The sequence below is a fragment of the Eurosta solidaginis genome, chromosome 5, assembly GCF_040869045.1.
Source record: "Eurosta solidaginis isolate ZX-2024a chromosome 5, ASM4086904v1, whole genome shotgun sequence".
Taxonomy (NCBI): domain Eukaryota; kingdom Metazoa; phylum Arthropoda; class Insecta; order Diptera; family Tephritidae; genus Eurosta; species Eurosta solidaginis.
The window spans coordinates 197842797-197870513 of NC_090323.1; the positions used below are offsets into that span (position 1 = coordinate 197842797).

A 27717-nucleotide genomic window follows, 5' to 3' on the forward strand; every position below is an offset into this window, starting at 1 on the left:
TGGGCAAGGCAACGCCTACTAAGGCCACGCATACTTTATGGGACACATATGTACATATATATAAGAAATTGCTATTAACCGATTTTTATTATTTTTTGCCATATTATACTAACACCTTTTAGTTTCTTGTGGTCCAAAGTTTGAACGATAGCTGCGTAACCGCTTGAGGTGTCACGTGAATCGTGAACCCATATCGAAGCGCTAATGATCCTCTCTTCTTGTTGTTGTTGTTGTAGCGATAAGGTTGCTCGCCGAAAGCTTTGGGGAGTGTTATCGATGTGACACAGCACCATTAAGGTGCTAGCCCGACCATCTCGGGAACGATAGGCTATCCCTCCCTCCCCACCCCCAAGTTCCATGAGGAGCTTGGGGTCGCCAGAGCCTCGTCTGTTAGTGAAACAGGATTCGCCGCGTATAGGTGAGGTTGACAATTGGGTTTGGAGAAGCTGTATATTGCGCTGGCAAACTGAAAGGTTGCGCTACACACCCCCTTGAATCTAGTATTTTAGTCGCCTCTTACTCCCTAACCCGCGGGGGGAATGATCCTCTCTAGTCGATACCTTTATTGTACTAAAACATTTTAGCTTCTTGTGCTCCAAATTTTGGTCGATAGTCTACGAACAGCTAAAGGTATCGCATAAACATTAACCCTAAACGAGAACATGCTATTTATGTTGATATAACTCCAAAAGATTTACTGTTGATGAGAGAAAAAGTGACAAATATTGAGAGGGGTGGTGATTATATTTTCGCCGACCTTCTCACAAAATAAACCAAGTCCGCCGAATGGCTCCTAACCAGGGTTATATTCAAGTGTGTCAGTTTTAAAATTAATCAATTAACCCGTACTATTCTAAATGGGCTTGTGCATATTTAGTTTCGCAATGAAACATTTTAAAGACTTAAACAATATGAATTTCCCCCATAATTATAACATTGGGACTTTTATAAAATAAATTGTTTGATAATTATTATGTTACTTTAAAAAGTCCGACAAAAATAATTATTTATGATTCATAAAATTTTACGTCGCTCATAATTATTATAAAATTTTTTTTTTTGTTCATATTGCATTTTTACAAATATTTATTATAATTTGTCTGTCTCTGGTAAATATGCTTGCTTGTACTTTTAAAATGTGTGTTTAGATATGTATGTATGTACATATTTATACTTAATAAAATAAGTATATGCTAAAACAAAAAACATTGTACAAAGCTTTGGTATATATTTAAAGATAAATAAAATACTTATTTTGTTTTGTTTACTTTCCGAAAATACCTGCGCATTAGGCCGGGTCGATTTGTGGGGAGGCAAAAAATCGCTCATTGCTCTGTGAAAATCATATTCTAGGGATCAAAATAAGAAACTTTGCTGAAGAAACCATACCTCTAAAACGAATTCTGATGTCCCCCCCCCCCCCCCCCCCCAATTGGGTCGAACTTTTGGGTAGGGGCAAATTTTGAAAAATCCCACTTTGACCCATTTAGAGTGCTCCAATCGAGTCCAAATGTATGACCGACCCCCACTAACTTTAGAGGCCTGACCCACCGATGCCAGTGGCACACCCCCTGGAACCCCCCTGGGGGTTCACCATAAATGTTTGTATTATTTTGATCCCCAGAATATTATTTTCACAGAGCAATGGGCGATTTGTTTGCCTCCCCACAAATCGACCCGCCCTACTGCTCATATACCTAGGAACTATAAATATAGGACAAACGACAACAACAGATCAGAACGAAAATCGACACTGATGATGGCACAACGCCGAAACCGGTTTGTCTCGAAACCAAATTTGACAAGGGATGACGGAAAATCGTTCCAATATACATAATAAATAAAATACATTTTTTTAGCAAATAACTTTTTTCTACCATTTTAATGTTTAAAATAAATGTTTATGAAAATGATTTTTTTTTTTTTTGTTGGGTGAAAATATGCGAAAATACTTTTTTTGTTTGTCACCCCCAACTCTGCTTACACTAATCTATGTATGTACCATAATTAACAACTACCAACGCATTAACATTGTTTTATGTACGTATGTATGTATGTGTGTCGCTGTAGCTGTACTGTACGTGTACGTTTAAGTAGCATCGGCCGGCCAGATAAGTTTTAAATGCAGTTTAAGCGCCTAAATTTAGTCTTCAAAAAATCGTGCATTCCGCTTGCGTCCCATATTGCAAATTTTGAAATGGCATGGTGACATATCTGTGAAATAGTTAGATAAAAGTTAATTAGAATAACCATTTTTTTGATCTTTACTTTTAATTAAAATTATCACAAAATACCATGCAATTGCAAATCTTACACGGTTTATTTACTGCATAATGTGGAAAACGCAAATATGGAAATAACCATGATGATAATGCCAATCGGAGTTATAAACAAATACAGCAATCACGCAGCAGGGACGAGAAAAAATTTCGTAATGGAATACATATTAGTTAATAGTTTCATTATGAAATGAGTTTGGAAAGAAAATCATGGCCCATTCTAACTCAGCTCAGAAACTAATAAAAAAATATTTCCACAATAATTCAGTAATAAAACGTAAAACAATCCCGAATTTGAAGCAGTATCAAATTTATACACCAATTAATCTAGAAACGGGCCCAAAGTTGTTCCCATATTAGTCTCTTAATGATTCTGAAACAGTACCGAATTTAACCCAAAACTGGCCAGGAACTAGCTATCATCAAATATTTCCGCAATGATCTCGAAACAGTCTCCAAGTAATCACAATATAACCACGAAAACTATCCCGGCATAGTCTCGAAATGATCCCAAAGTAGTAAGGAAGTTGACCCGAAATGGTGCCGAAAGTATTCCCTTCTCTTTAAATGATTCCGAAAACAATCCCTAATGACAAACAATTCCGAAATGATAGTGAAATTATCTCGTAAAGCCTCTTTAGAAAATTCGGAAAAGGCTTCACAGTCATTTCGAAACAGTCCTGAAATCATCTCGAAATAGTCACAAAATGTTTATAAAAACAATCCAGTTTTTCTAATTGAGGCCGAAAAGTTTCTAAAATCATCCGAATTTTCCCGATTTAGTCCCAAAGCAATTATAAGGAGATGGCTCCGAAAAGATACTGAGATCAATCCGGGGAATTCCGAATCATTCGCGAAATGTTCCCGATATAGTCCCGAAAACGATTTCAACATGTTCCCGCTTGGGTATGAACCCTATTATATTTTATCTTTAATTGATACTCATTTAGGCCCACTTGCATAACGGCAAGTTATCTTTTAACTCAGGATTAACCTGACATGAGGCGTTATTCTTATATTTTTGACAAACTTTTAAATTAACTCTGAGCAAAAAAAACTTGCCGTTCTGCAAGTAGGCCTTAGGCATGTATATTTTAATTTTTTTGGAAAGCGAATAGGTGGCAACCTTGCGTAAGTATTCTTGGTGAAAGCAGCTAGGTAAAAAAGCTGTATTCAAGCGAAATTGTGTAAATTCTTTCTGGTAAAGTAGCGGATGTCAAAGAAATTGTTATTCTCAGCTTTTGCTGATTTGGTTTATGTCAACTTTCTATGTCTTTGTAATGGTGTCTACACGCACTCATATCTAACTATGCCTAACTTAACTTTCCTTTTCCTTCATTTTTATTTCCTTTGTTTTGTTTTCCTTTCTATTCCTTACCGTAACTGTGACATAAGCCATAGCTGTTGCCTTATATATTTATATCATTATTGTCATCATAATTATCCATCTACTTCTTACGCCTCTTCTTGTCATTCATTTTTTAGACATTTACTTCCCTTCTTTTATATAAAGTCGCCTTATTCTTAGATTTTTTCCTTCTGCTTTCATTCATTTCCATTCACTGATTTAGTTTCTGATTGCCACCAATTTGTAGGAAAAAGTAAAAAGGAGTACGACGCAATTGGACGAGAAGCTTGGCCTTAAGGACCAATTAAACTTCCCTAACCCTACGCCATAGTCGTAACCATACCCATATCCATAACCATCTCCAATGTGATCGATTAATGGTGCCTTAACCTAAAAATCGTGAAAATTTCATAAAAATAAAGAAAACGCAAAAAATTACAAACATATTCCACAAAAAATAAGTCTCTTAGTCATAACGTATCCAAAATAATGAATAAAATCTACAAAAAGTTATTAAATTCACCAACTCAAATATTTTTCGGTTATGGATATGGCGAGAATCCAAAAACCAACTGGTTGGCTATGGTATGGTTATGGCTTTAGCGTTATTTTATGGCACCATTAATTGATTACATTGATTTCCATAAGGTTGGTTCGATCAGCTGTTTTATCTGGTTATGGATAAGTCACCATTAATTGGCTCTTTAATCTCTTCGGGTTTAAATCACGCCAAGTATTTATTTTTTAAATTCCATAATAGTGCTGTCACGGAAATTTGTACATTTACGAATACGATTACAGTGCGTACGGGTATTTCAAGTGCTATTTCGGGTACGGCACCAATAGGATTATGGTTACGGAACGGGTTCGCTAACTGTAACATAGTTATATTATGACCTGTTACATTTATGGTTATAGTACGAGCTGCACTCTGGGTACGTTGACGGTATCGTTAAGGTTAGATTACGGTTGCGGTTATTTACTGACTATGGCAATGTTGAGTATTGTGGAGACGGTTTGGCTCACGTTATAGGCATGGTAACAGTTATGGCTGCGGTTGTGTTAAAATTTAGGATTACGATAATAGTTACAGTTGCATCCACTAAGAAAATGTATATGTTGTATTCTAATCTCTGTACGACTGATTGGAATACCACCCTCATATTGTTCAAAAGCGACCTATCTCATGATGAAAGAAACGTTTTGCTCAAAAATTCAGACAGCGCGAAAATGGTCGTAATGAGATGGAATGGCCCATTCATGTTTCATTGTAAGTGCACTTTTAAAACTATTTTGATTACTCACATTGGATATTTTTCTTAATACCATGATCTTTGTAAGCGGCTGGTGCTGTTTTTTGCTTCTTCTTGAACGGCATTGCGGGTGCTACAAATGGCGGTATATCGGCTCGTTCATCATCAATGCCATCGACAGTATTGGCAGCCAGGTGACGTAAACGCTCAATGAACTGCAAATTTGCGGCATCGAACGATGCATCCGTATCGCGTGAATCATCATTTTCATCGCCATAATCAGCCATAAGCAATAGATCACGCAAGCCAGGCCACTTGCTCAGATAATTGGGCTGTTGGCGTTGATATTGTTTCTGGATAAAATAAATGAAAACATTTGTATATGTTATATGATTTTAAGTTTTTTTTTGTTACTTTAAGTTTGTATATTTTCTATTTCGTGATATGCTACGTTACGGCAATGTTGTATTATGTTATGTTCCATTATCTTGTGTTACAATGTTTTAGTCATTCGTTATTTTACTTTATGTTATGTGCTGTTATGTAAATTTTTTGTATGTTATGCTTCTTTATATTTTTTGAGTATACTCTTATTCCCCTTGTTAACCCCTTTTCTGCTTACCAATTCATTGTAAAGCGTATCCTCATTAACATTGTTTAACAATTCGTTTAACAATAACTGTTTCATATCATTTTGCTGACGTGTGCCCTGTCGTTGCAATCCCCCTAACGTATTCACACCAACCACGGCCGGTTGTGCGCAGGCATCTCGGGCCAGCCAAACAATCGACACTAGGAAAATCAGACTTATCTGATGGTAGTTGATGGCTGCCAATATAGCATGTGCGGTTCGATTTGTCATTTTGTCGTTTTTTTTTCGTTTGAGATATGTTTATCCAACTGATGTATTGCTTTTGCAAGTGGAAAGTGCTGAAATTAAAATTTGTTAGTCAATAAGAGCAGGTAATGCAAAAGATAACATTAGAGAATTTTTGAAAATACAACTCTGCGTTATGATGCTCCCAAATATTTTTAAGTGGACCTTTTTATAATTCAATTCAATTTCAAAGTTCTACTTCAGATAGACGTCCCAGGACTTCCGAAGGATCCAAGTCTTTTTCTAGCTAAGCAAGGCGTTTAATCGGGAAAATGCTCAACACTTCTTCTGGCAGCCTTTATATGGCAAGTGGGTTCCTCCACCGCAGTTACTGACATCGCAACATCCTTACTGAAACAGCTTTCCATTTGGTTATCAAAGTTATATAAGGTTCCCTGGTGCGTTAAGAAATCGTGTTGACTGCGTTTCTTGACATTGATGAATGCCTTGCAGGCTCCAGTAAAACTTAGCTTGCTCTTAATGTATATTGGACCGATTTTCCATTGTCGCTTGTCGAATTTGGCTTGAAGACAAACCCGGTTTCGGTGTAGTGCCACCTTAAGAGCCATTTTTCAAAAAGGAATTCGATTTTCGAAAACGCAAAATGGCCTGAGGACATCTTGGCATTTTTTAATGCCTTGCAGGCTCCAGTAAAACTTAGCTTACTCTTGATGTATATTGGAACGATTTTCCATCGTCGCTTGTCGAATTTGGCTTGAAGACAAACCCGGTTTCGGTGTAGTGCCACCTTCAGAGCCATTTTTCAAAAAGAAATGACAATCAATAGTGATTTTTGAAACGCAAAATGACCTGAGGATGGAAATAAAACAAAACCGTTTTATCACCAAAATTTTACAAATGATGGTAGAAAGAAAAATAGTTCCAGGATACATGAATTATCCACCCAGTCGGAAAATCATCAAAAACAGTTTCTATTCATGAATAGGTGCGAGATCAGACAGTCAGAGCTTAGAACCTGAGCTTTTGTACTTGACAAACTTTCAAAGCTTAGTTACATGCCTACCTAGGAAAGCTTCGGTTGGCTTGCACTGCTGTCGTTGGAAAAATGGCAAACGCTTGGAGGCTCTTCATTTTCTTGTAGCAGTGCCTCGTCCCATCCGTTCAGAGCGATCACTCACAAATTGTCATCGTATCTTCAATACGTTTTTACCAAGAGACAATATTTTGCTCCGGAAATGTGCCCTAATATCCCTAGATGGAAGGCCACATCAATCAGTTGTCTCTTAGGATGCATATGTCACTGGGAGTTTAACAAAAACTGCTTGTTAGACATTTATTTTTGCTCTTTAATGGAGAGTATTCCCGCCTCATTGTGTAGTGGCTATCATATCGGAGACCCGTAGCACGCACAACGGAGGTAGATTGCTGTATAAGTAGCTATCAGCGTTTCCTTTTCTTTGCCCCAGCGAGAGACTTGAAAGTTTTTTTGCGGCCATCCCCCAGGGTGAGTCACAGTTTCTTCAGAATCAGCGGGGCTTTTAGTATAATACCAATGCTGGCTTTAATACAATTTTGAATGTATGTCCACAGGACATTCTTGGTAGTATGATCGCAATGATCAGACTGCCTGAACGCTGCAGCGCCCTCCAGTAGGTCATAATGCGTTGCGGAGCTTTACATCTATTTTGACAGCCTTGTGACTATTAACGAATCGTATTTGGACATCAGACTCTCCTTAGTGAAGCCTTCTGGGAGATTCACCAACTTCTTGTGGATAGTTTGGCTAAAGAGTCATTTTCACGCTTTTACTACATACCTATATAGGAACTATTTTTTATTATTCGCCTCAAAACGATTTTATCTAGCAATGGTATTCTCTATCATTTTCGTTCGGCATTTACATTTCTTACTTTATGTCAAAGAGGAATGGGAAAGCAAGTGTAAAATGATTTATGCCATCGTTTACCATAGTGCAAATACATTAGCGATTCGTTTCTAAGGCGAAACGAACATTCGTTTCGTTATAGAGAATGCAGCTCTTAATGCACATTATAAAACAAGTAAGGAAAGTTAAGTTCGGGTGTAACCGAACATTACATACTCAGCTGAGAGCTTTGGAGACAAAATAAGGGAAAATCACCATATAGGAAAATGAACCTAGGGTAACCCTGGAATGTGTTTGTATGACATGGGTATCAAATGGAAGGTATTAAAGAGTATTTTAAAAGGCTGTGGGCCATAGATCTATAGGTGGACGCCATTTAGGGATATCGCTATAAAGGTGGACCAGGGATGACTCTAGAATGTGTTTGCACGATATGGGAATCAAATGAAAGGTGCTAATGAGTATTTTAGAAGGAAGTGGGGCTTAGTTCTATAGGTGGACGCCTTTTCGAGACATCACCATAAAGGTGGACCAGAGGTGACTCTACAATTTGTCTGTACGATAAGGATATCAAATGAAAGGTATTAAGTAGTATTTTAAAAGGGAGTGGGCCTTAGTTCACTAGGTGGATACCTTTTCGAGATATCGCCAAAAAGGTGGACCAGGGTTGACTGTAGAATGTGTTTGTACGAAGTGGGTATCAAACTAAAGGTATTAATGAAGGTTTTGAAAGGGAGTGGCCCTTAGTTGTATATATGAAGGCGTCAATAAAGCAATCCAATCAACATGTTTCATCCCTTTTTTCGTATTTGGTATAGAGTTACGACATTTTTTTCATTTTTGGATATTTTCGATATCGAAAAAGTGGGCGTGGTCATAGTCGGATTTCGCCCATTTTTAACACCAAGATAAATTGAGTTCAGATAAGTACGTGAACTTAGTTTAGTAAAGATATATCGATTTCTGCTCAAGTTATCGTGTTAATGACCGAGCGGAAGGTCAGACGGTCGATTGTGTATAAAAACTGGGCGATTTCGCCCATTTTCACAGAAAACTGTTATCGTCATAGAAGCTTTGCCCTTACCGAATTTCATAAGGATTGGTAAATTTTTGTTCAACTTATGGTATTAAATGTATTCTAGACAAATTAAATGAAAAAGGGCGGAGCCACGCCCATTTTGAAATTTTCTTTTATTTTCGTATTTTGTTGCACTATATCATTACTGGAGTGGAATGTTGACATAATTTACTTATATACTGTAAAGATATTGAATTTTTTCATAAAATTTGACTTTTAAAAAACATTTTTTTTAAAACTGGGCGTGTTCTTCATCCGATTGTGCTAATTTTTATTAGGCACACATATAGTAATAGGAGTAATGTTCCTGCCAAATTTCATCATGATATATTCAACGACTGCCAAATTACAGCTTGCAAAACTTTGAAATTACCTTCTTTTAAAAGTGTGCGGTGCCACGCCCATTGTCCAAAATTTTACTAATTTCCTATTTTGCGTTATAAGTTCAACCCACCTACCAAGTTTCATCGCTTTATCCGACTTTGGTAATGAATTATCGCGCTTTTTCGATTTTTCGAAATTTTCGATATCGTGGGCGTGCTTATAGTTCGATATCGTTAATTTTAAATAGCGATCTGAGATGAGAGCCCAGGAACCTAATTACCAAATTTCATCAAGATATCTCAAAATTTGCTCAAGTTAGCGTGTTAACGGACAGACAGACGGACGGACGGACATGGCTCAATCAAATTTTTTTTCGATACTGATGATTTTGATATATAGAAGTCTATATCTATCTCGATTCATTTATACCTGTACAACCAACCGTTATCCAATCAAAGTTAATATACTCTGTGAGCTCTGCTCAACTGAGTATAATTAAAATTCCTACGCATTACATTATGCACAACATTAAAAAAGCTTCATTCAAACTTAAGCAAAGTACGTCAGTGAATTTTTTGGCGTCATTTACTTAGCTACTTACTCACATACCCACTTATTAACTTACTAATTGTCAATTGCTATGTCAAGAGGGTCCAATTACAATATTATTTTAACTTTAACGTAAGTTAAAACCAAAAGTTCAACAAGTGTAAAAATTTCAACACTTGAAGGCTTTCACGTTGTATAAAGTTAGGCGAAAAATATTTAAATTGACTCACATATAATTTTCACGTGGCCAAGCAGAAAGCTTATGGTTTCACACGCTGCAATGTCATCAAAAGTTTTATTAAAGGAATATATGTAAAGGAATATATTTGTATTTCAAGTTTAATAGATTAAGGAAGGGTGAGGAAAGATGACGCTTATCTATATATATAAACATTAGACTGGGTCGATTTATTAACCGATAACGCGCCATCGATTTTTTAATAGGATTTGGGCTCAGGAAAAAAAGTTCCACTACGCATACCCAAAAATATAATTTTCGAGCCTGCGAAATTTCATTTTTTTTGGCTATTTTCCGACTTTGATTTTTAAGGTTTTCTTCATGACCTACTAAAAAAATTTTCATTTGATTGTAAAATTTTCATGTAGGGTATAAATATAAAAATATTTTTTTTTTCAAAAAACTGTTATCGAAAACGTTTTTAGCGGACATTTTTGGGTCGGACAGGGTATACATATGAAAATTTTTTTAGTAGGTCATGAAAAAAACCTTAAAAATCAAAGTCGAAAAAAGTCAAAAAAAAAGGAAATTTCGCAAGCTCGAAAATAATTTTTTTGGGTATGCGTAGTGGAACTTTTTTTTGCTGAGCCCAAATCCTATCAAAAAATCGATGGCGCGATATCGGTTAACTTTCGTCCATACAAATCGACCCACCCTAATATAAATATTGTTTATCTTTGTCATACAAATGGGCAGCAGCATTTTTATGTATTCTTGTGCTGGCCTGTCGAAGGGCCTATTTTCAAGTAACATCAGAAATATTTCAGAAAAGATGTGTATGTCATGGCAAAACTAGGTAATTCCCTCGAGTGTGTTATTTCTAACCGTTGACTTGTTTGTGTCATTAGAGCAACGTGTGAAAAATTTAATGGAGCCCTATTCATAAATCTTTATTTGAGCCCGAATCTGCTTAGATCAGTGCCACAAAAAACTTTGCGCACCCTAATGTATATATTTTCTAGTTTCTCGTTTTGCATTAGTTTTTTTTTAAATTTTTAAATTTGCAAATTTTTGCATTACGGGCCGGTTTTGATTTTATTTAGTTTTGCTAAAAATAAAACTCAATTATTTGCCTAAGAAATATAAAAGGCACTCACGGGAGCAACATCAATTTTTTGCTTCAAATCGAAAAGAGCACACAAAAATTTACTTTTCCAAACAAAGTGACTTTGTTTTCTGTGGGGGCATAATTGGACTTCATTTTTAACGGCACTAAAAAATCGAAACTCTCATCGAAGAATTCATCATTGCTTTTTAGATACTTTTTGCAAGTTCGAAAAAAAATGGTACAAGAATCATCTAAACTTATTTCTTGCACGTTGAAATTTGATATTTTAAATAATTACTGAAAAAAATAATTTTTGACATCCTGTGTCAACGCAATCCATTCCTGCTTCGCTCACTCCTTCTGCATAAGTAATATACCCTACAAAGACAACTAATTCGCCAACTTTGGAGGATTTTGGAGATATCAAGTTTTTCGAGTGTGAATACTTGACGTGAAAAGCTCCATATATGAAATTTTAACACGTTAAATCTCAGCATTTTTTACTTTGGAAAAACATTTCCCACGTTGCCTAATTGTTCTCAATTCGATGGCATCGCTGCGGTGCAGTGCGAGTGTTCAGACGTGCACTCGTTTTTTGTATCTGAGAATGAACGAACGAAATCCTTGATTTATCTTCTTTTTTCAGCTTCAAACGTTATATAATTTATTGTACTCGACTTTTTAACGCACTCAAAAATTTCAACCCCCAAAGCTTGACGTAACTCGCGGTCGCATTGATATATATTCGAAACTTTGAGCCTAAATTTTAAACCAATAATTGCAATTTTTCAACTTTTTTCACGTAAAGTGGAAACCTCTCAAATTACTACTAAAAAAATTTAAAAATTGAAACTTTCATTTGTGCAAAGTGCTGCAAGTCATAGATAATTTTTAACAACATTTTTTGTACAAATATGTAAGGAGGTACGATATAATTTTTTACACATATTAGCTGTGTATGTTTTACATGTATATACATATGCACTTAACTTTTCTATGGACTGCTAAGCGCATAACTTTATCTATACTTATGAAATTGTTGCGCAGAAAATTAGTACTGCTTAATTTCAGTATGCAGTATACTCAGTTGCAATTGAAATGTGTTTCTCTATTTTATCTCTAAACTGTTCTGCACTTCTATGACCGAAAAGAGTGTGTGTCCACAGTCATCGTCGCAACCGATTCAGCTATAGGTTATACATTATGACCAACAGAGCTGCGTGTCTCCGCTATTAAGAACCACCGGTTTTGAAGCGAGTTATTTAACAACTGCCGCGAGTCGTCAATCATGTCCGATAGATGGGTCTCTTAAATATTACCTAATGGCCGAGGTACAATCAAGTCTTTCATATAGATGCATTCAACGTAATCGTTTCGCATTCCAGTAACATCGCCACAATCAACAAAGCTGTTGCATTTGTAAATATGAAGGAAGGACTTGGCAATTGAAGTTTATTTCGCCTTGCCCACTAACATACAAAATTTCGCTAAGCACTGTTATAAACATTCTCAATATACAAGAAAAATATTTGCTAACATAATTTGTGTTCTATTCATTTGTTAAATTGCAGCTTTTAACTGTGAAACATTTTAGAAAAGTACCAATAAGTGGGAAAAATAATTTCACTTGCAAAATGTGAAAGCTACCTTAGCCAAAGCAAATGTAAAATTCTTCTTCTTATACTTTGTGGGCAACAAAATTTGGCGCTAGTGTCGCTCGATCTGCCGTTCTTCATAATAATACGTGCAATGTACTCATCATGCATAAGGTTAAGTTAAACGCATGTATATGAAACACTGCTTATATGTATGACAGGGCTTGAAGTGATGAATAAGCATTTTTTTTTTACCCGCAAATGTAGATGCATACTCATGTAAAAACACACGGCAATTGTATTTCATAGCTCAATGGGTAGAGCACACTATGGCAATCCGGGAACTGTAGGTTCGAAGCCAGCTCTTAGCCTACTAAATTGTTCCTATTTTTATTTTGCATAGCAACAATTGTATACTTCTCTGATTTAAAGTTTAAACCTCAGAGGGAACAACACTCATTCTCACGAACACCAGTAGAATTTACAATTTTTAACCAAATTTTGTTGTCTCTACCTAGTTGGAATAGTGGAGACTCAACTCAACCTAACCTCTAAAGTAATTCGATTTCTAAAATGTGCCTGTAAGATAATAATAAAATACTTATTCCCAAGAAAGACCAAACTATAACAAAATTTTAATTCTAGCATTATTTTAGTCATCACTGTTGTTGTAAGTAAAGTAAAAAAGTAAGGAAATCTAAGTTCGGCTGAAACCGAACATTACATACCCAGCTGAAGACATTAAATGCTGTTGTTGTTTGTTTTGTGTGCTTAATAGTGTTACAAGGCTGCGAAATAATACATATACATATGGTTCTATTCTGAACTAATTTTTCTTCGAGTTATGTCTCCCGAAACAGAAAATTGCTTAGTCATAAAAGGGGTGGTGCCACGCCCGTTTTTTAAAATTTGAAGGTTTTCCTATTTATTGTTATAAATCCACTTGGGAAAAGAAATGGCATTGATATATAGCTCTTTTTTGCAAAGATATAGCTTATTTTATTGGTCCACGACCCTTTTAAAAATCATTTATATAAAAGTAGGTGTGGCCCTTAACCAATTTCGTTAATTTTTCTTCAAAGCATTCCTTATAGTAAAGGCAATCTCTCTGCCGAATTTTGTTACGATAGGTTTAACGATTTTTGATTTATGATTAATAATATTTGTAAAATAGATTTTATCACAAGTGGGCGGTGCCACGCCCATTTTAAAAAAAATTTTCAAATTTTTATCAAGAGTCTCAATGTCAATCCACACGTAAAATTTCAACATTCTAGGTGTATTACTTACTAAATAATCAGGTTTTTTGTGTTTCCAAAATTTTATATATATAAAAAGTAGGCGTGGTTATCGTCGTGTAACAAATTTGGTGAAGATATCTCAATATTTACTTAAGTTATCGTGTTAACGGACAGACGGACGGACGGACGGACATGTCTCAATCAAATTTTTTTTCGGTACTGATGATTTTGTTATATGGAAGTCTATATCTATCTCGATTCCTTTATACCTGTAAAACCAACCGTTATCCAATCAAAGTTATAATAGAAGATGTGAAACGTATTTTTTTTTTTAAACAAATTGTGTTGAAAATTAAAAACTGCGATTCAGAATACCTTAATATTAGACGCTCTTACTCAGAGACCTTCTTTTGCATCTGAATAAAGCTTTTGAACCTAAAAGGAGCTAAGTAGTTTCAGATGTAGTTTGATTGTCATTTAAGAGAAGTACGTGCAATCCAGTTTTCATGACGGCTAAAAGCCTATGTTTTTGTCACCAATGTATGTAAGTATTATGTTTGTAAATATAATTTATTATTACTTAAACTCTCAAGCACTTTCACACTTACATACAGAACAAATCAAATATTTGTATATATATAATTTTGCACTTTAACTTTGTGCAGCAAAAATCATCCTTTTTTATAGGTGAAAATTAAAGAGTCTACACCACTAGCAATGAATGCTAAATAAAGCACCACTTTGTCTAGTTCTATACTTTATAGTGTGTAATCATTGTATGATGACATCTTAGCTAGCAACAGCATTATCAACAACTGCAGCAACAACAAGAATAACAACACCTACATATGTAAACCTAATTGACAGGTACTATCACAAATAATTTGAAATTAAATCGAATCTCAGTACATATGAATGTATATACATTAGGGTGGGTCGATTTATTAACCGATATCGCGCCATCGTTTTTTCGATAGGACTTGGGCTCAGGAAAAAAGTCCCATTACGCATACCCAAACAAATAATTTTCGAGCCTGCGAAATTTCTTTTTTTCTTCATTTTTTTTCCACTTTAATTTTTAAAGGTTTTTTCATGACCTACTAAAAAATGTTAATTTGATTGTAAAATTTGCATGTATACCCTGTCCGACCCAAAAATGCCCGCTAAAAACGTTGGCGATAACAGTTTTCCCACACTCCCCAAAACCCAAAAAAAAAAATTTTTTTTTTTCCAAAAAACTGTTATTGCCAACGTTTTTATAGAAGTTTTTTGAAAAAAAAAAAAAATATTTCTAGGGCTTTGAGGGGTGTTTTGGTCGAAAAATTTACCCTTTCGCCATTTTTTTTGGAGGCTCGAAAATTATTTTTTTGGGTATGCGTAGTGGAACCTTTTTTCCTGAGCCCAAATCCTATCGAAAAATCGACCCACCTTAATATACATACATAAATATATACATATATAGTGCATAATCACAAGCTAAATCCCTGCTACAAATACTACCACGCAAACATAAAACAAGTGTGGAATTAGAAAATATTTATTTGTAAAGGTGTGGGTATAACAAACAATTGTATGTATTCGAACGGGTTCATACAGGCCAAAACGCCTAGATTTATGCTTGTATATACGTCTGTATGGCTACGCCAATTGTAAATACGTGCACAATTAAACTAATTAAAGAAATTAACAAATGCATTGATAGCTAATTTTGGTTGTTTTTGCGATGTCAGTATGTACTGCTGCTATTTGCACGTTCCTTATTTGTTTATTGTGTTTAGACGGGTCTCTGTCCCCTTCCGCTCTGCGCAGCCTTTGCAAGCATATGTGTATATAAACACATCCCTTTTGTTCCCTTTATTAATTCAAAACAAAATTTGACTGATAAGATGCGCTTTATATAGGTGCTTGTGAGTACGTATGTACATACATATTAGGGTGGAACGAAAAAAATCCAAGTTTATTTTTCTAGAGAAGGCAACAAAAAAACAAAAGAAACAAATTTTTAAAATTTAGAAATTTTTTTTCTGTGTTTTTTTTATTTTCTTCAATACAAAAATTTATAAAATTTATTTTTTATGGAAAATATGACAAATATAAGCTCGCAGATTCATTGGTGGCCTTTGCACAAACAAAAATTTGAGTATTTTCTTTTAACTCCAAAATTTGGGCAAAATCGTGTTGTATTGTCAAAATCAACTTTGAACTTAAAAAAAAAATTTACTGAAATAAAAAAGTTTGGAATATTTTGGGAAAAAATGTTCTGTACCTCACTAAATTTCAGTCTTATACTGTTTTCACACAGAAACTTAATGATCTCATTTCACCTGCTAATAAAATCGTAAATTTTTTGCTTTCACACAGAAGTAACTGCTCGATTAGTATGAAGGATGAGACAGACAATCATGGTGGAACGATACAAGGTGGGAGCATGGTGACATACCTACAAACAAAAAAAAAAAAATTCCATGTACTTGTAAATTCGATGGACAAATGTCAAAATCGTACTGCGCCGGTAGTTGATGTATCAAATCAAATAAAAAAGGTTATAATCAGCTGTTCGATGCGGCCACCTTGTATCGTTCCGCCATGCAGACCAGGCATGCTTAACGAACGAAACGATATCATTTCGTTACGATAATCAACGTTAATAAACGAAACGAAGTCATTTCGTTTCGTTTATTAACGTTAAGAACGATAAATTAACGTTAATTCGTTGACTTCGTTTCGTTTATTAGCGTTGATTATCGTAACGAAATGATATCGTTTCGTTCGTTAAGCATGCCTGATGCAGACAATGACATTTGCTTTGACAAATGACATTTTTAAGCACTGAACTCACCAAAAACTAAGAAGCGGAAACGGAAGCGGAACGCTGCCAACAGAGTTGCATTGTGCTTTTGACTTCATTAGGCATTCGATTAGCTACTAATGAAATAATAATATATTCGAATTTTGTAGGGAAGATTGAGCTCAATAAGCGTCTTAATGTAGAAAACTGCCTTTATTATTCAATGAGCCGTCTGTGTGAAAACAGTATTAAAAAATGGATTTCTTTCTAAACCTTCAATATTTCTTGTGCTCGCTTGGAAGAACATTTCCATTGAAAAGCATAAAGAAATTAAACAACTTTTTCTAAGAGAGCAGATAAAGTTTTGATGCCTAAGAACAAAAAACGCCCAAAATAAAAATATCAAGTGAAATAATATTCTGTGTTTTGGGGTTTTTATTGACAATTTAAATCAGGGACCCGAACTTTATTAAAAAAATAAATGTAAGGCGCGATAACCTCCGAAGAAATCTAAGGCCGAGCTTCTCTTCCAATTTGCGTCGTGCTCCTCTTGATTTTCCCTACAAATTGGCCGGACGGGACCTGCATGTTTTAAGCCGACTCCGAACGGCATCTGCAAGGCAGATGTGTTTACACTGAGAGCTTTTCATAGCAGAAATACACCTGGAGCGCTTGCCAAACACTGCCGAGGGGCGACCCCGCTTAGAAAAATATTCTTCTAATTTAAAAACCTTATTTCTAAAATTTTGATGTTGCTTTGCCCGGGGTGCGAACCCAGGGCATACGGTGTGGTAGGCGGAGCACGCTACCATCACACCACGGTGGCCGCCAACTTTATTGCTTTTATAATAAAAGTCCTTCAGAAAAATTTTTTCCGAACTTTTAATTTTTTTGTCCGAAAGAAATTATTGAACCCGGATTTGTATTATTTAGTCTTAAAATAAAAGTTAGATCAGGACATTTATTTTTTAGGAATCAGAACTTGTGGGTTTTAGGTTTAAAATAATAAAAAAAAAAATATTTTAAAACAAAATTTTATAGCAGAACGCAAAAAACTAAATTGAATAAAAACGTTGATGTTTCAAAATGTATTGAAAGTATATGGAGTTAGCCACTATTCATAATTTTGTTTGTGTTAGCAGGTTTTATTTTTGGTAGTTTTTAGAGATTTTGGACATTGAAAGCACCTTTTTATTTTAAAACCATGTTCAAAATCGTCCCCAATTTTTTCAGTATCATATATTCGTTTTGAGTAAAAAGTGGAGCTAGCAACTTTTACCTTGGCGCCGACGATATACTTCATATGAATATTAAAGCCGTTATTTTATAAGTGTATTCTAAAAGTACCTAGCAACAAGTTTTTTCTGATTCAATCAATAAAAATTAGCATCCACTTCTTTTGGCCCACCCTACCTTGATTTTTATATGAGTCAGTTGTTTGGACATAATTTTTAGCCACACCGTGAAGCGTTATTTGTATTATGCAATAAGCACGTGATTTGCGAGGTACAATGTTTTCAAATCAACACCGTGGGTTACCGAATTCGTGACAGTTTTTGATTATTACTGTCAAATTGTCACGTCAACTAGTTTGGCCTAATTGCAACATAGTTTATATTTGCAAATATTATAATTTACAACAGATTTTGGTACTCTTTATTATCCAAAAGCAGATACCGAAAATAGTATGTTTCAATTACCTTAAACTATAAGCTTAATAACAAATTTATTTTGCTTTATCAAATTAGGTAGGTATATAGCTCTATAAATCTATGTTGTAAATATTATCCTACAGACATTTTCATACGTCTTTTCAGAACGTCTTACTTGTGTAGCGGCGCCCAACGTTGGTCACTGATATTTTGAAGTCCTGCACAAATTCTGTGAGGTGTTCTTTTGAGATTTTCTTGCGGGAGGGGAGCATATTGCACTGGAGTTACTTTTATAAAACACCGCGCTTTGTTCACAGGCACTTGATGTAGTTCTAAGGGAATACCCTTTAAAACTGCAAGCCCAATTAGTAGTGAATTATGATAGTACATATTTGGCCGAAAAAGGTGGCAAGGCAACACGGTATCAGCTGAAAATCGGCTATCGTATTTATTATTATAAAAAGGTATAATAACAGACAAGTTGGAAAAATTTGTACCCTTCTTACTGCCTAACTATAACTCTAACATATAAACAGTTACATGTCTCTATAAAAGCGTGCAATTAGTGGCGTATGCTGATGACATTGATATCATCGGCCTAAACATCCGCGCCGTTAGTTCTGCTTACTCCAAACTGGAAAAAGAGCTGTAGAGATGGGTTTGATGGTGAATGAGGACAAAACGAAGTACCTGCTGTCATCGAGCAAAGAGTCGGCGCATATGCGCCTTGGCAACCACGCTACTGTTGGCAGCCATAATTTCGAAATGTAAAAGACTAAACGAATATTTGGGAACCAGCATCAACACTAGCAACAACATCAGCTCTGAAATACAGCGAATCACTCTTGCCAGTAAATGCTACTTTGGACTAGGTAAGCAATTGGAAAGTAAAGTACTCTCTCGGCAAACGAAAATCATACTATACAAATCACTTATCGTACCCTGGCGCGGATCTGCGGGGGAAATAGGGGGCATTACTGGAGCACTTACATAAATGAAATGTTAGATTTCATTGTTTGATTTCCTTACATTAACTTTTTCTAAATATGTACATTTTAAGATCTTGAATCAGTCAAGGAAAACCTTCCGTGCTTTTTGGTCTACGAAAATGGAAATTACCGATTCAGAACTCATGCTGCGAGCAAGGCTCGACTCCAACGCCAATGTTCCAAGGCTTGTCAAGCGATTTTGGCTCATAGTAGACCGTAAAAAATTTTTCACGCGAGACAATAGACTAAAAGGACGCTCCCCTTCAGCACACTGACTGGAAGTGTGCAAAATATTCTTAACGCTATGCAGATGTTCGGAAATAATACCGTCTTCAAGTCATGAAATTTGTTCAGAAGTTGAATTGGTGCCAGCGAAACATATTCCAAATTTGCTAAGTGGATGGCTTTGAGATGAATGATTTCATCTATTAGATCCGCAGAAATATCGATACCATAAATCGTGCAGAATGCCGCTACCCTTTCTCTGAGCTCTTCCTCAGTTAGATCCTGATACTTCCACAAAAAACTAAATTTAATCGAAATGTCATTTACGGCTTTGAAACGTCCTGTCATGTTACCAATCAAGCAGTCCAAAAGAACGTAAAAAACTTGCTGTTTGAATTGAGTTTCGGAATCACATTCAGGTGATTCATCGAACTGGCGCTTTCTTATCTTCCTTCTTTTCTCTGCGAAGGTATTCACAACTCCTATACTCCCTACCAGAACTTTACATTCTTGAAGTATGATCGACCATTGATCCCTGAAATTCTTCAACTCATCAATCAGGCTACGTATATTTTCTGTTCCCACGTCCAGTGTGGCATTACCAGATTTCGATGGTTGATTACCGTCAACACTTTGAGCCAAATGGAGGTTAAGAGGATACACTCAAATTTTCCCATATATGCTTCAATACCTTTCAAATCCGTTACTGTTTCTGAACTCAGATTCAAAAGCTTGATTTCATCAATAGCTTTCTTGGGGAATGTGAGTTGCGAAAGGTTTGACACTATCCACACGAGCAGACCATCGTGTTTGTGACATGCTGTGCAAGGAGCAATTAGTTTTTCCTTGACAATTTCCCATCTCTGAGGACTTGCGCTAAAGATATTATACAATTTCTGCATAATACCGAAAAATGGGATGACTTCTGCATAACATTCAGCAGCTTGGACTCCACATAAATTTAAACTATGACAAGCACAAGGTGCAAATATTGCCAGGGAGTTATCTCTCAGGATATGACCCTGCGCTTCTTTGTAATGACCGCTCATATTACTGCCATTATCATACCCTTGCCCGTGGCAGGCATCCAGTGGAATATTGTGCTTTTTTAGAGTGCTGCCAATCAGCTCAGCGATAGCTTCTCCTGTTTTTGCGTTACAATCGACAAACTCTAAGAAGTGTTCTTGGATTTTCCATTTGCCGGAGTCCCTGTCTAATAAAAAAATTAAATAAATAAATGTAAGGCGCGATAACCTCCGAAGAGATCTAAGGCAGAGCTTCTCTTCCAATTTGCGTCGTGCTCCTCTTGATTTTCCCTACAAATTGGCCGGACGGGACCTATATGTTTTATGCCGACTCCGAACGGCATCTGCAAGGCAGATGAGTTTTCACTGAGAGCTTTTCATGGCAGAAATACACCCGGAGCGCTTGCCAAACACTGCCGAGGGGCGATCCCGCTTAGAAAATTTGTCTTCTAATTGAAAAACCTTATTTCTAAAATTTTGATGTTGCTTTGTCCGGGGTGTGAACCCAGGGCATACGGTGTGGTAGGCGGGGCACGCTACCATCATACCACGGTGGCCGCCAATTTAATAAAACATAACGCAATATAAAAACAGTCTGCTCAATATGCGCCGAATCAGGGGTTGCATCCACTATTACAGTGTAATACTTGACGGACTTTCTCTCGCCTTCTATCTTTCTAATTACTTGACTTGCACAGATTTCTATGAACTCATTTTGTATTCCATCAGACAAATAATGTGCTTGGAGACGATTCTTTTTCATTTGAGATTCCCTCACCTCCTCCAAATGTTCATGCAATAGGGGGTCATAATTGCTGATCAGTTCCAAAATACCAAGAAAGTTTCATTTTTTTGGATTTCCGATCAATGAATTATCCCCTCTAAATGCCAATCCTTTTTCTCCAAGAAATAAAACAACATCAAGAATTTTGCGAAGTATCTCTCCAGCGAGCTGCTTCATTTTTAGGGGTTTCCGCTAAGAGAAAATCCACTGAACTTGCATTTCGAATTCTCATTTCAAATTGGCGCCACTCTATATAGCAAATTTTATGATTTTGACTATTTTCATGTTCAGGAACTTTGTCGCGTTTCCAACCTTTTTCTTTAGAATAACCTGAAGATTTTGTCAAAACTGATCGGGTATTTTCTGAAATTTTGCTGAAAAGCCGGATGGAAAACAAAAAAGCGATTTTGTTGCACTCCAAACGAGCCAATCACGCTTTACTTTTTCTCGGTTTTTTTAGAGTAGTATGGAGTGTGATTTGAAGGAAATGGCGACCACTTAAGTCGTTGGGAAGTCGAAATAAAATGTCATTTTTAATTAGTTGAAGCATTTTTGACAGATAGCGCTTATAAAATTGTGTCAAAAACGTTTATCTAACTTAAAATCATCCCTCTCCGCGACCCTGAAAGTATTTAAAAACAGAACACATACATACTTTCGAAAATACTTTGAAATCGAAAGCTTACATTTTGGAATAATTGAGCGCTGTACGCAGATCAAAAGCAAACATTCAAGAAAAATTTTGCATTTTTCTTGAGCATGAAAGAAAGAGCAGTAAAGCAATTTTGGCATTTCACGATGCATGGCAATATACATGAATACCGCTTTCCTAAAAATAAAACAAAATTTATGAAACTTTTTGATACCATTTAGATTCAAGAATTTCAAAACTTCAGACCTCAAATTTGTATTCCCGATTTTGAAGGTTTCGCATGTCGAGTACATAAATTGTGGCTTTTCTTTTCATTTTATTTTTAGCACACTTTCTTTCATATAAACCACTTTTTAAGAAATCATGTTTTTTACCACAACTAAATTCTTGGAGTACTTTCCAAACCAATATACTAGCTCACTTAAGCCTTAGTATTTTTTCGTAATATTACAACTGCAGTATCGTAATATATAAAAATCTCGTGTCACTATGTTTGTTCCCGAGGGACTCCTAAACTACTGAACCGATTTTTAATTTGTTTTGCACCCCGCGTGTAGTTTGATCTAACTTGAGATATAGGGTAGGTTATATCTAATTTTATAGTCGCAATATTATTTTATTGCAAATTATTTTATTTTTTATACGTAATAATAAGATGTTACGTATACGCACCGGCACTCACGTTTTCAGGTGGTGCGGATATACTTCCGTGTAATTGGTTGGTGTTTAATTATATAGCGAATGATATCAAGTATAGCACATCACCAGGTCCGCCGAGAAGTTGGGGGGGGGGGGGGGGGGAGGGGATTAGCCCCGGGCCCTGGGTTTCTGAGGGCCCGCGATTTAGAGGTACTATGACATTTCATTTTTTTTAATTCAGGAGAGTCTTTAGTTGTTCCATGTGCAATGTTTAAGCCGAATTTCAAAAGCAACGGAAATCTGCATTTCGTTTTAATATTATAGTGAAGTGTGAAAAATAAAAATCTATATATATAAAAAGATGGGCTAAAATGTGTGTTAGTTGGTCGCCGGTGTTTGAAGAGATGCGTCGGTCGATTTTATTCAAATTGTCACACAAGTTGCGTAAACCTCACGCGGTGGTTACTGCATAGGTTTGGTTGCGATCGACGTACAGGGTCTCGAGATATAGGCCGAAACGTGGACCCGAGTACCCCTAGAATGTGTTTATAGAATATGGATAACAAATGAAAGCTGCTGATGAGTGCTTTAGTAGAGGGTAATTTTCATACCACTGGGTGACCCAAAACTATCGGAAGAGGAACGCATACTCCCCAGGGAAACGCGAGTCCCTCTAGCTCAACTTCGTTCTGGATACTGTAACAGGTTAAACTCTTACCTGAATCAACCCCGACATACAAAATGTATGCCCCGCTTGCAATGTGTCCCCACATGACACCAACCATCTCTTTAATTGTAATGTGGAACCAACGCCTCTAACACCCCTTTCATTATAGTCCACCCCTGTTGAGACAGCAAGTTTCCTCGGACTCCCGTTAGAGGATATTGATGACAATTTGTGATCGGTCGCAGCTGATGGGTGGGGCGAAGCACTGCTACAACAACAACAACAACTAGGGTCTCGAGATATAGGTCAAAACGTGGGCCAGTGAATGCCTAGACAGTGTTTATGCAATATGGATATCAAATGAAAGCTGTTGATGAGTGCTTTAGTACAGAGTTATATTGAGTCAGACGGAAAAAGCTTATTAAAATGTATGCAGATAGGCCAAATGTAGGGCAGAACAACGTCTGCCGGGTCTTCTAGTTTTAACATAAAAAACATTATAATTCCGATGACAACCTTTTTGGCGTTCTACTCTATTGTAGATGTACACTTTTTCAATATCGAAGTGGTCTTAATAAAAAAAAAGCATCCACAATTTCAAGAATTTACTTTAATGTGTAGAACACAAATGGTGAGCTTGTGATTTTATTTAAAAATTTCAGCTAATTTGCATCTACATTGCCTGTATGTGTATAAGTACAAAAGTACTTACATATGTTTTGATACGTATACAAATAAGAATACATTGTATGAAGACGAAATCTTTAATTCAGTTTTTTTTTCGTTTGATTAACTCGGCCCAAAGCGACAAATTGCAGTTTCTTCCGGTTTGATCGGCATTTACCAGCCGGTTTACCTAAGTCTTATGTACCTTTTATCATTTTCTTCTGAATGTATTTAACTGAGTTGAAAAGTTCGTTGTAATTTTACAAAAAATTACATAGACTGTAAGTGCATATGTATTGACCATTTAATTAGTTGTGAATAATAAATAGTTTATTAAGATAAAGTCAAACTCTTTATGCCCCATTTAAACAAAAGCAGATTCTATTGCACATATAGTTAGTTTGTATTAGAATGTTAATACAGTATTACAACGGACTGGGATGACTACGAAGCCTTTGATAGTCTAAAAGAAAGTCGAGCCAAGCATTAGATATTGTTAGTTGGTGACGGCTAGATCTTGGCTTCCTACGCTTGAATCCTACAAGATCTGAAATAAACTTACTAGAAAATAATCTGGGACAATATATGTATACATAACTGCTCTAGGTTTGCCCTTTGATAGATAACTCTGTCCCGAATAACAAATTCTGTCTAGGTGGCGCATGGGGTTAGGTTAAGTTGGGTGGCCGGCCACGCAGGCACGGGATACTCACTTGGAAAACATGTAAGTCCATTGTAATATCACATAAAATAATGGTGACGTAAGCTATAGCTAATTAGAGAATCGTTGCGTAGCAGAGATGTGGTTTTGAATAAGAAATTCTAGTGAGCGGACGCCGAAATTCTTTCGCCTAGTCTTAGCAGAAGTTGTGCATACAAACATGAAGACCGCAATAAATCTATGTAATCAAATTGAAAAAAAAAAATACATATGGGGAATTCTTTGTCAAATCAGCCACCGCCTGCCCATTTCAATTTTGGGAAAACAATTTTTTTGAGCACACGAAAAAAATTCGTCAAGAAGTGGTTTTTTATGCCGTTAGGTGTTTTTTAAAAATAAAGTTTTTTAACCTGAAAAAACTGTCCAAATTGAGGCATCTCGCAAAAAAGTGCCATCTTTTAGTCAAAAATTATCAAAAAAAAAAATATAATTCCTCAATATTAATGACGAAATTACTTATTGGAAATATTGTGGGGGTCGCTAAACAAGAATCCGATGTCAAATTATTATATTTTTTTCGATCACTTTTGACTAAAAAATGGCCGTTTTTTTGCGAGATGCCTCAATTTAGACAGTTTTTTTCAGGTGAAAAAACTTTATTTTTAAAAAGGACCTAACGGCATAAAAAACTACACTTCTTGACAAATTTTTTCGTATGCTCAAAAAAAAATGTTTCCCCCAACATTGAAATGGGCTGGTGGTGGCTAATTTGACAAAGAATTGCCCATACATATATTCAACGCATTAGGTCGGCGGCTTTCAGATGCAGTACCTCCTAATTTTTTTTTTTTTTTTGGGAAATAATTCATTTTCTACTAAATATTTCGTGAATTGATTGAGTTATGTTGGTAATGACCAAACCAGATCAGAATTTGTTTGAAAAATGTCGTACGTCAGAATTTTATTCAATAATACACTATCTCAAAATTTGTTTCAAAAACTCCTTATCTGAGGATAAGTTCAATGCATTTTGACATAAGAGGAGTTAATGAAAAGCATTCTAAGATACGGCGTTCTTCAACCAAATTCTGAAATAGGACGTTTTTGTGGGAAATTTTAGAAAAATATTTTGAGATAGGGCGATTTCGAACTGGCGGCGGATATGGGGTGATACTCTACTCAGCAGCCGCAATGAACTGACAAAAAAATAAAAGAAAATGGCTTATTCCCAGTGGGAAAAATGGTAATGAATTATTCCAGTATATCATTTTATAATGCATTCAAAAGGTTAATTTTCAAATGAATAACAAAAGTATACATTATGAATTCCATTTTAAGTAATTATAGATGCATTTGCTGATTATATCTTAATCAAAACTCAAATGTTTTTAAAATATTTCTAAGTTTATACATTATTTTTTCTTAGTATGTTGTAATCTGAAATATAATCTATTTAAAACGCATTCAAATCTGCATTACAAAGTAAACGAGAATTTAATGCATAACTACAACGGGATACCTTAGCAGTTATCGATATGCTACTACGGGTATCTGTAATAGCAAATACACATCTTTTTGCGCATTTCATTTGTGTTTTATCAATTTGTGGTCGCAGCTCAAGTGCTATTAAATTTATAATAAATTATTTGAGACAAAAACTTTATTAAAGTGATTTAAATTATTCGGTAAGTAAACATAATTAAAATTAAATATGTATAGTAAGCGTCATATGCGTAGACTAGTGAAAATAGAACGTGATAGCGTTTGCAACTTGCGGCAAGATGAAGGGATCGCTAGCGCCCCAGCTGATTTTTCAAGTATTAGGGATGAGGTACCGGTAGGTATAATCGATGAGATGCCGGAGTGTAGTAATCAAATACCGATAGCACAAAAAATAGGAAATTGGGCTACAGTTTTCAATATTTATAGAGAAGCGGTTGATGGATTGCTAGAAATACTTCGCGATGAAAATATTAATGTACCAAAATCGTCTAAATCTTTGAGTGTTTCCAAAAGGCACATAATAAGAACGGTATCTCCTGGTTCGTATACACATATCGGTCTTCAAAACCAAATAAATAAAGCGGAGCACCTTTTACAAAACTTAAGCACCATCATTTTAGATATCGGAATCGATGGACTCCCTTTGTACAAAAGTTCAAATTTAAGCTTGTGGCCTATATTAGCAAATGTTGTGAACGCTCCACAAGTAAAAGTATTATTGGTAGGTGTATACTTGGGAAAAAAGAAACCTAATGAAGTAAATTCATATTTGCATGATTTGTGCTCCGAAATTTCTAAACTTAAAAATGAAGTTCTCTTCATTGGTGACAAAAAAGTAAATTTTGAACTCCGCTGTTTTGTTTGTGATGCTACGGCTCGTGCTTTTTTATGTAAAACTGTTGGTCACAATTCTTTCAATGGATGCAGTAAGTGCATACAAGTGGGTAGAAAAATAAATAATACGACGACTTATAGTACATCTTGCGTACGCCTTCGTACGGACGATGAATTTTCAAGACGGTCTTATAATGGATACCATAAAGATTTAGATAGCATTAGTAATGTCTTGGAAGATGTGGGGGTGAAAATGGTTAGTCAATTTCCACTGGAGCCGATGCATCTGGTGGATCTGGGAGTGGTCAAAAAAATTATTTTACGAATCTTTAATAATAAAACAAACAGACCCAGACTATCTTTAGAAACTAAAGCCAATTTATCAAGTCATATACTATCTTTAGGTCCCCATATTCCCCGAGAATTTGTTCGCAAGCCAAGAGGTTTCGAGGAAGTTTTGCGCTGGAAAGCAGTTGAGTTTCGTCAATTCGTACTTTACACGGGCATATTAGTTTTAAAAGACAAAATAGATAGCGAAACATATTACCATTTTTGCCTTCTCCACTGTACTTACAGATTTCTATCAGATGAAAAAAGCTTTATGTCTAATCTCAATGCATGTAAAGGTCTCTTAAAGGATTTTGTTGAACTATTTCCCACTATTTACTCTGAGGAACAAGTTTTTTTTTTTTTTTTCAAGTTTCTTACAACGTTCATTCTCTTCTGCATTTAACTGATTGCGTAGAAGAAATTGGTTATTTAAATACTTTCTTAGCCTACAAGTTTGAAAACTACATGGAGCATCTAAAGCGATTAGTCAAAAAGCCAAGTAAAATACTCGAACAAATTCAAAATAAAATCGAGAACGAAGATGTTGCCGAACATGGTACCAAATTTGGAATACGAATGAATAAAGATGGAACAATTGTTTCTTTCAGTACAACAAACTTTTTTTA

General features: G+C 35.6%; 1 protein-coding gene across 2 annotated transcripts in view; it reads right to left on the reverse strand.

Annotated features, from left to right (window-relative positions):
• Window positions 1–1851: 1851 nt before the first annotated feature.
• The window catches only part of CNMa (CNMamide), a 30614-nt gene continuing 4748 nt past the window's right edge, over window positions 1852–27717 (reverse strand). The window contains exons 1-4 of one of the 2 annotated variants that reach the window (XM_067792159.1): window positions 14285–14375; window positions 5503–5810; window positions 4933–5233; window positions 1852–2214 (exon numbers count right to left, since the gene is read on the reverse strand). In XM_067792159.1, coding sequence (XP_067648260.1) covers window positions 2144–2214; window positions 4933–5233; window positions 5503–5742 — 612 coding nt within the window. In that variant the 5' untranslated portion in view covers window positions 5743–5810; window positions 14285–14375 and the 3' untranslated portion in view covers window positions 1852–2143. Of the gene's footprint in view, window positions 2215–4932; window positions 5234–5502; window positions 5811–14284; window positions 14376–27717 lie in introns of those variants that run through there. The other variant, XM_067792158.1, reaches the window with a different exon arrangement.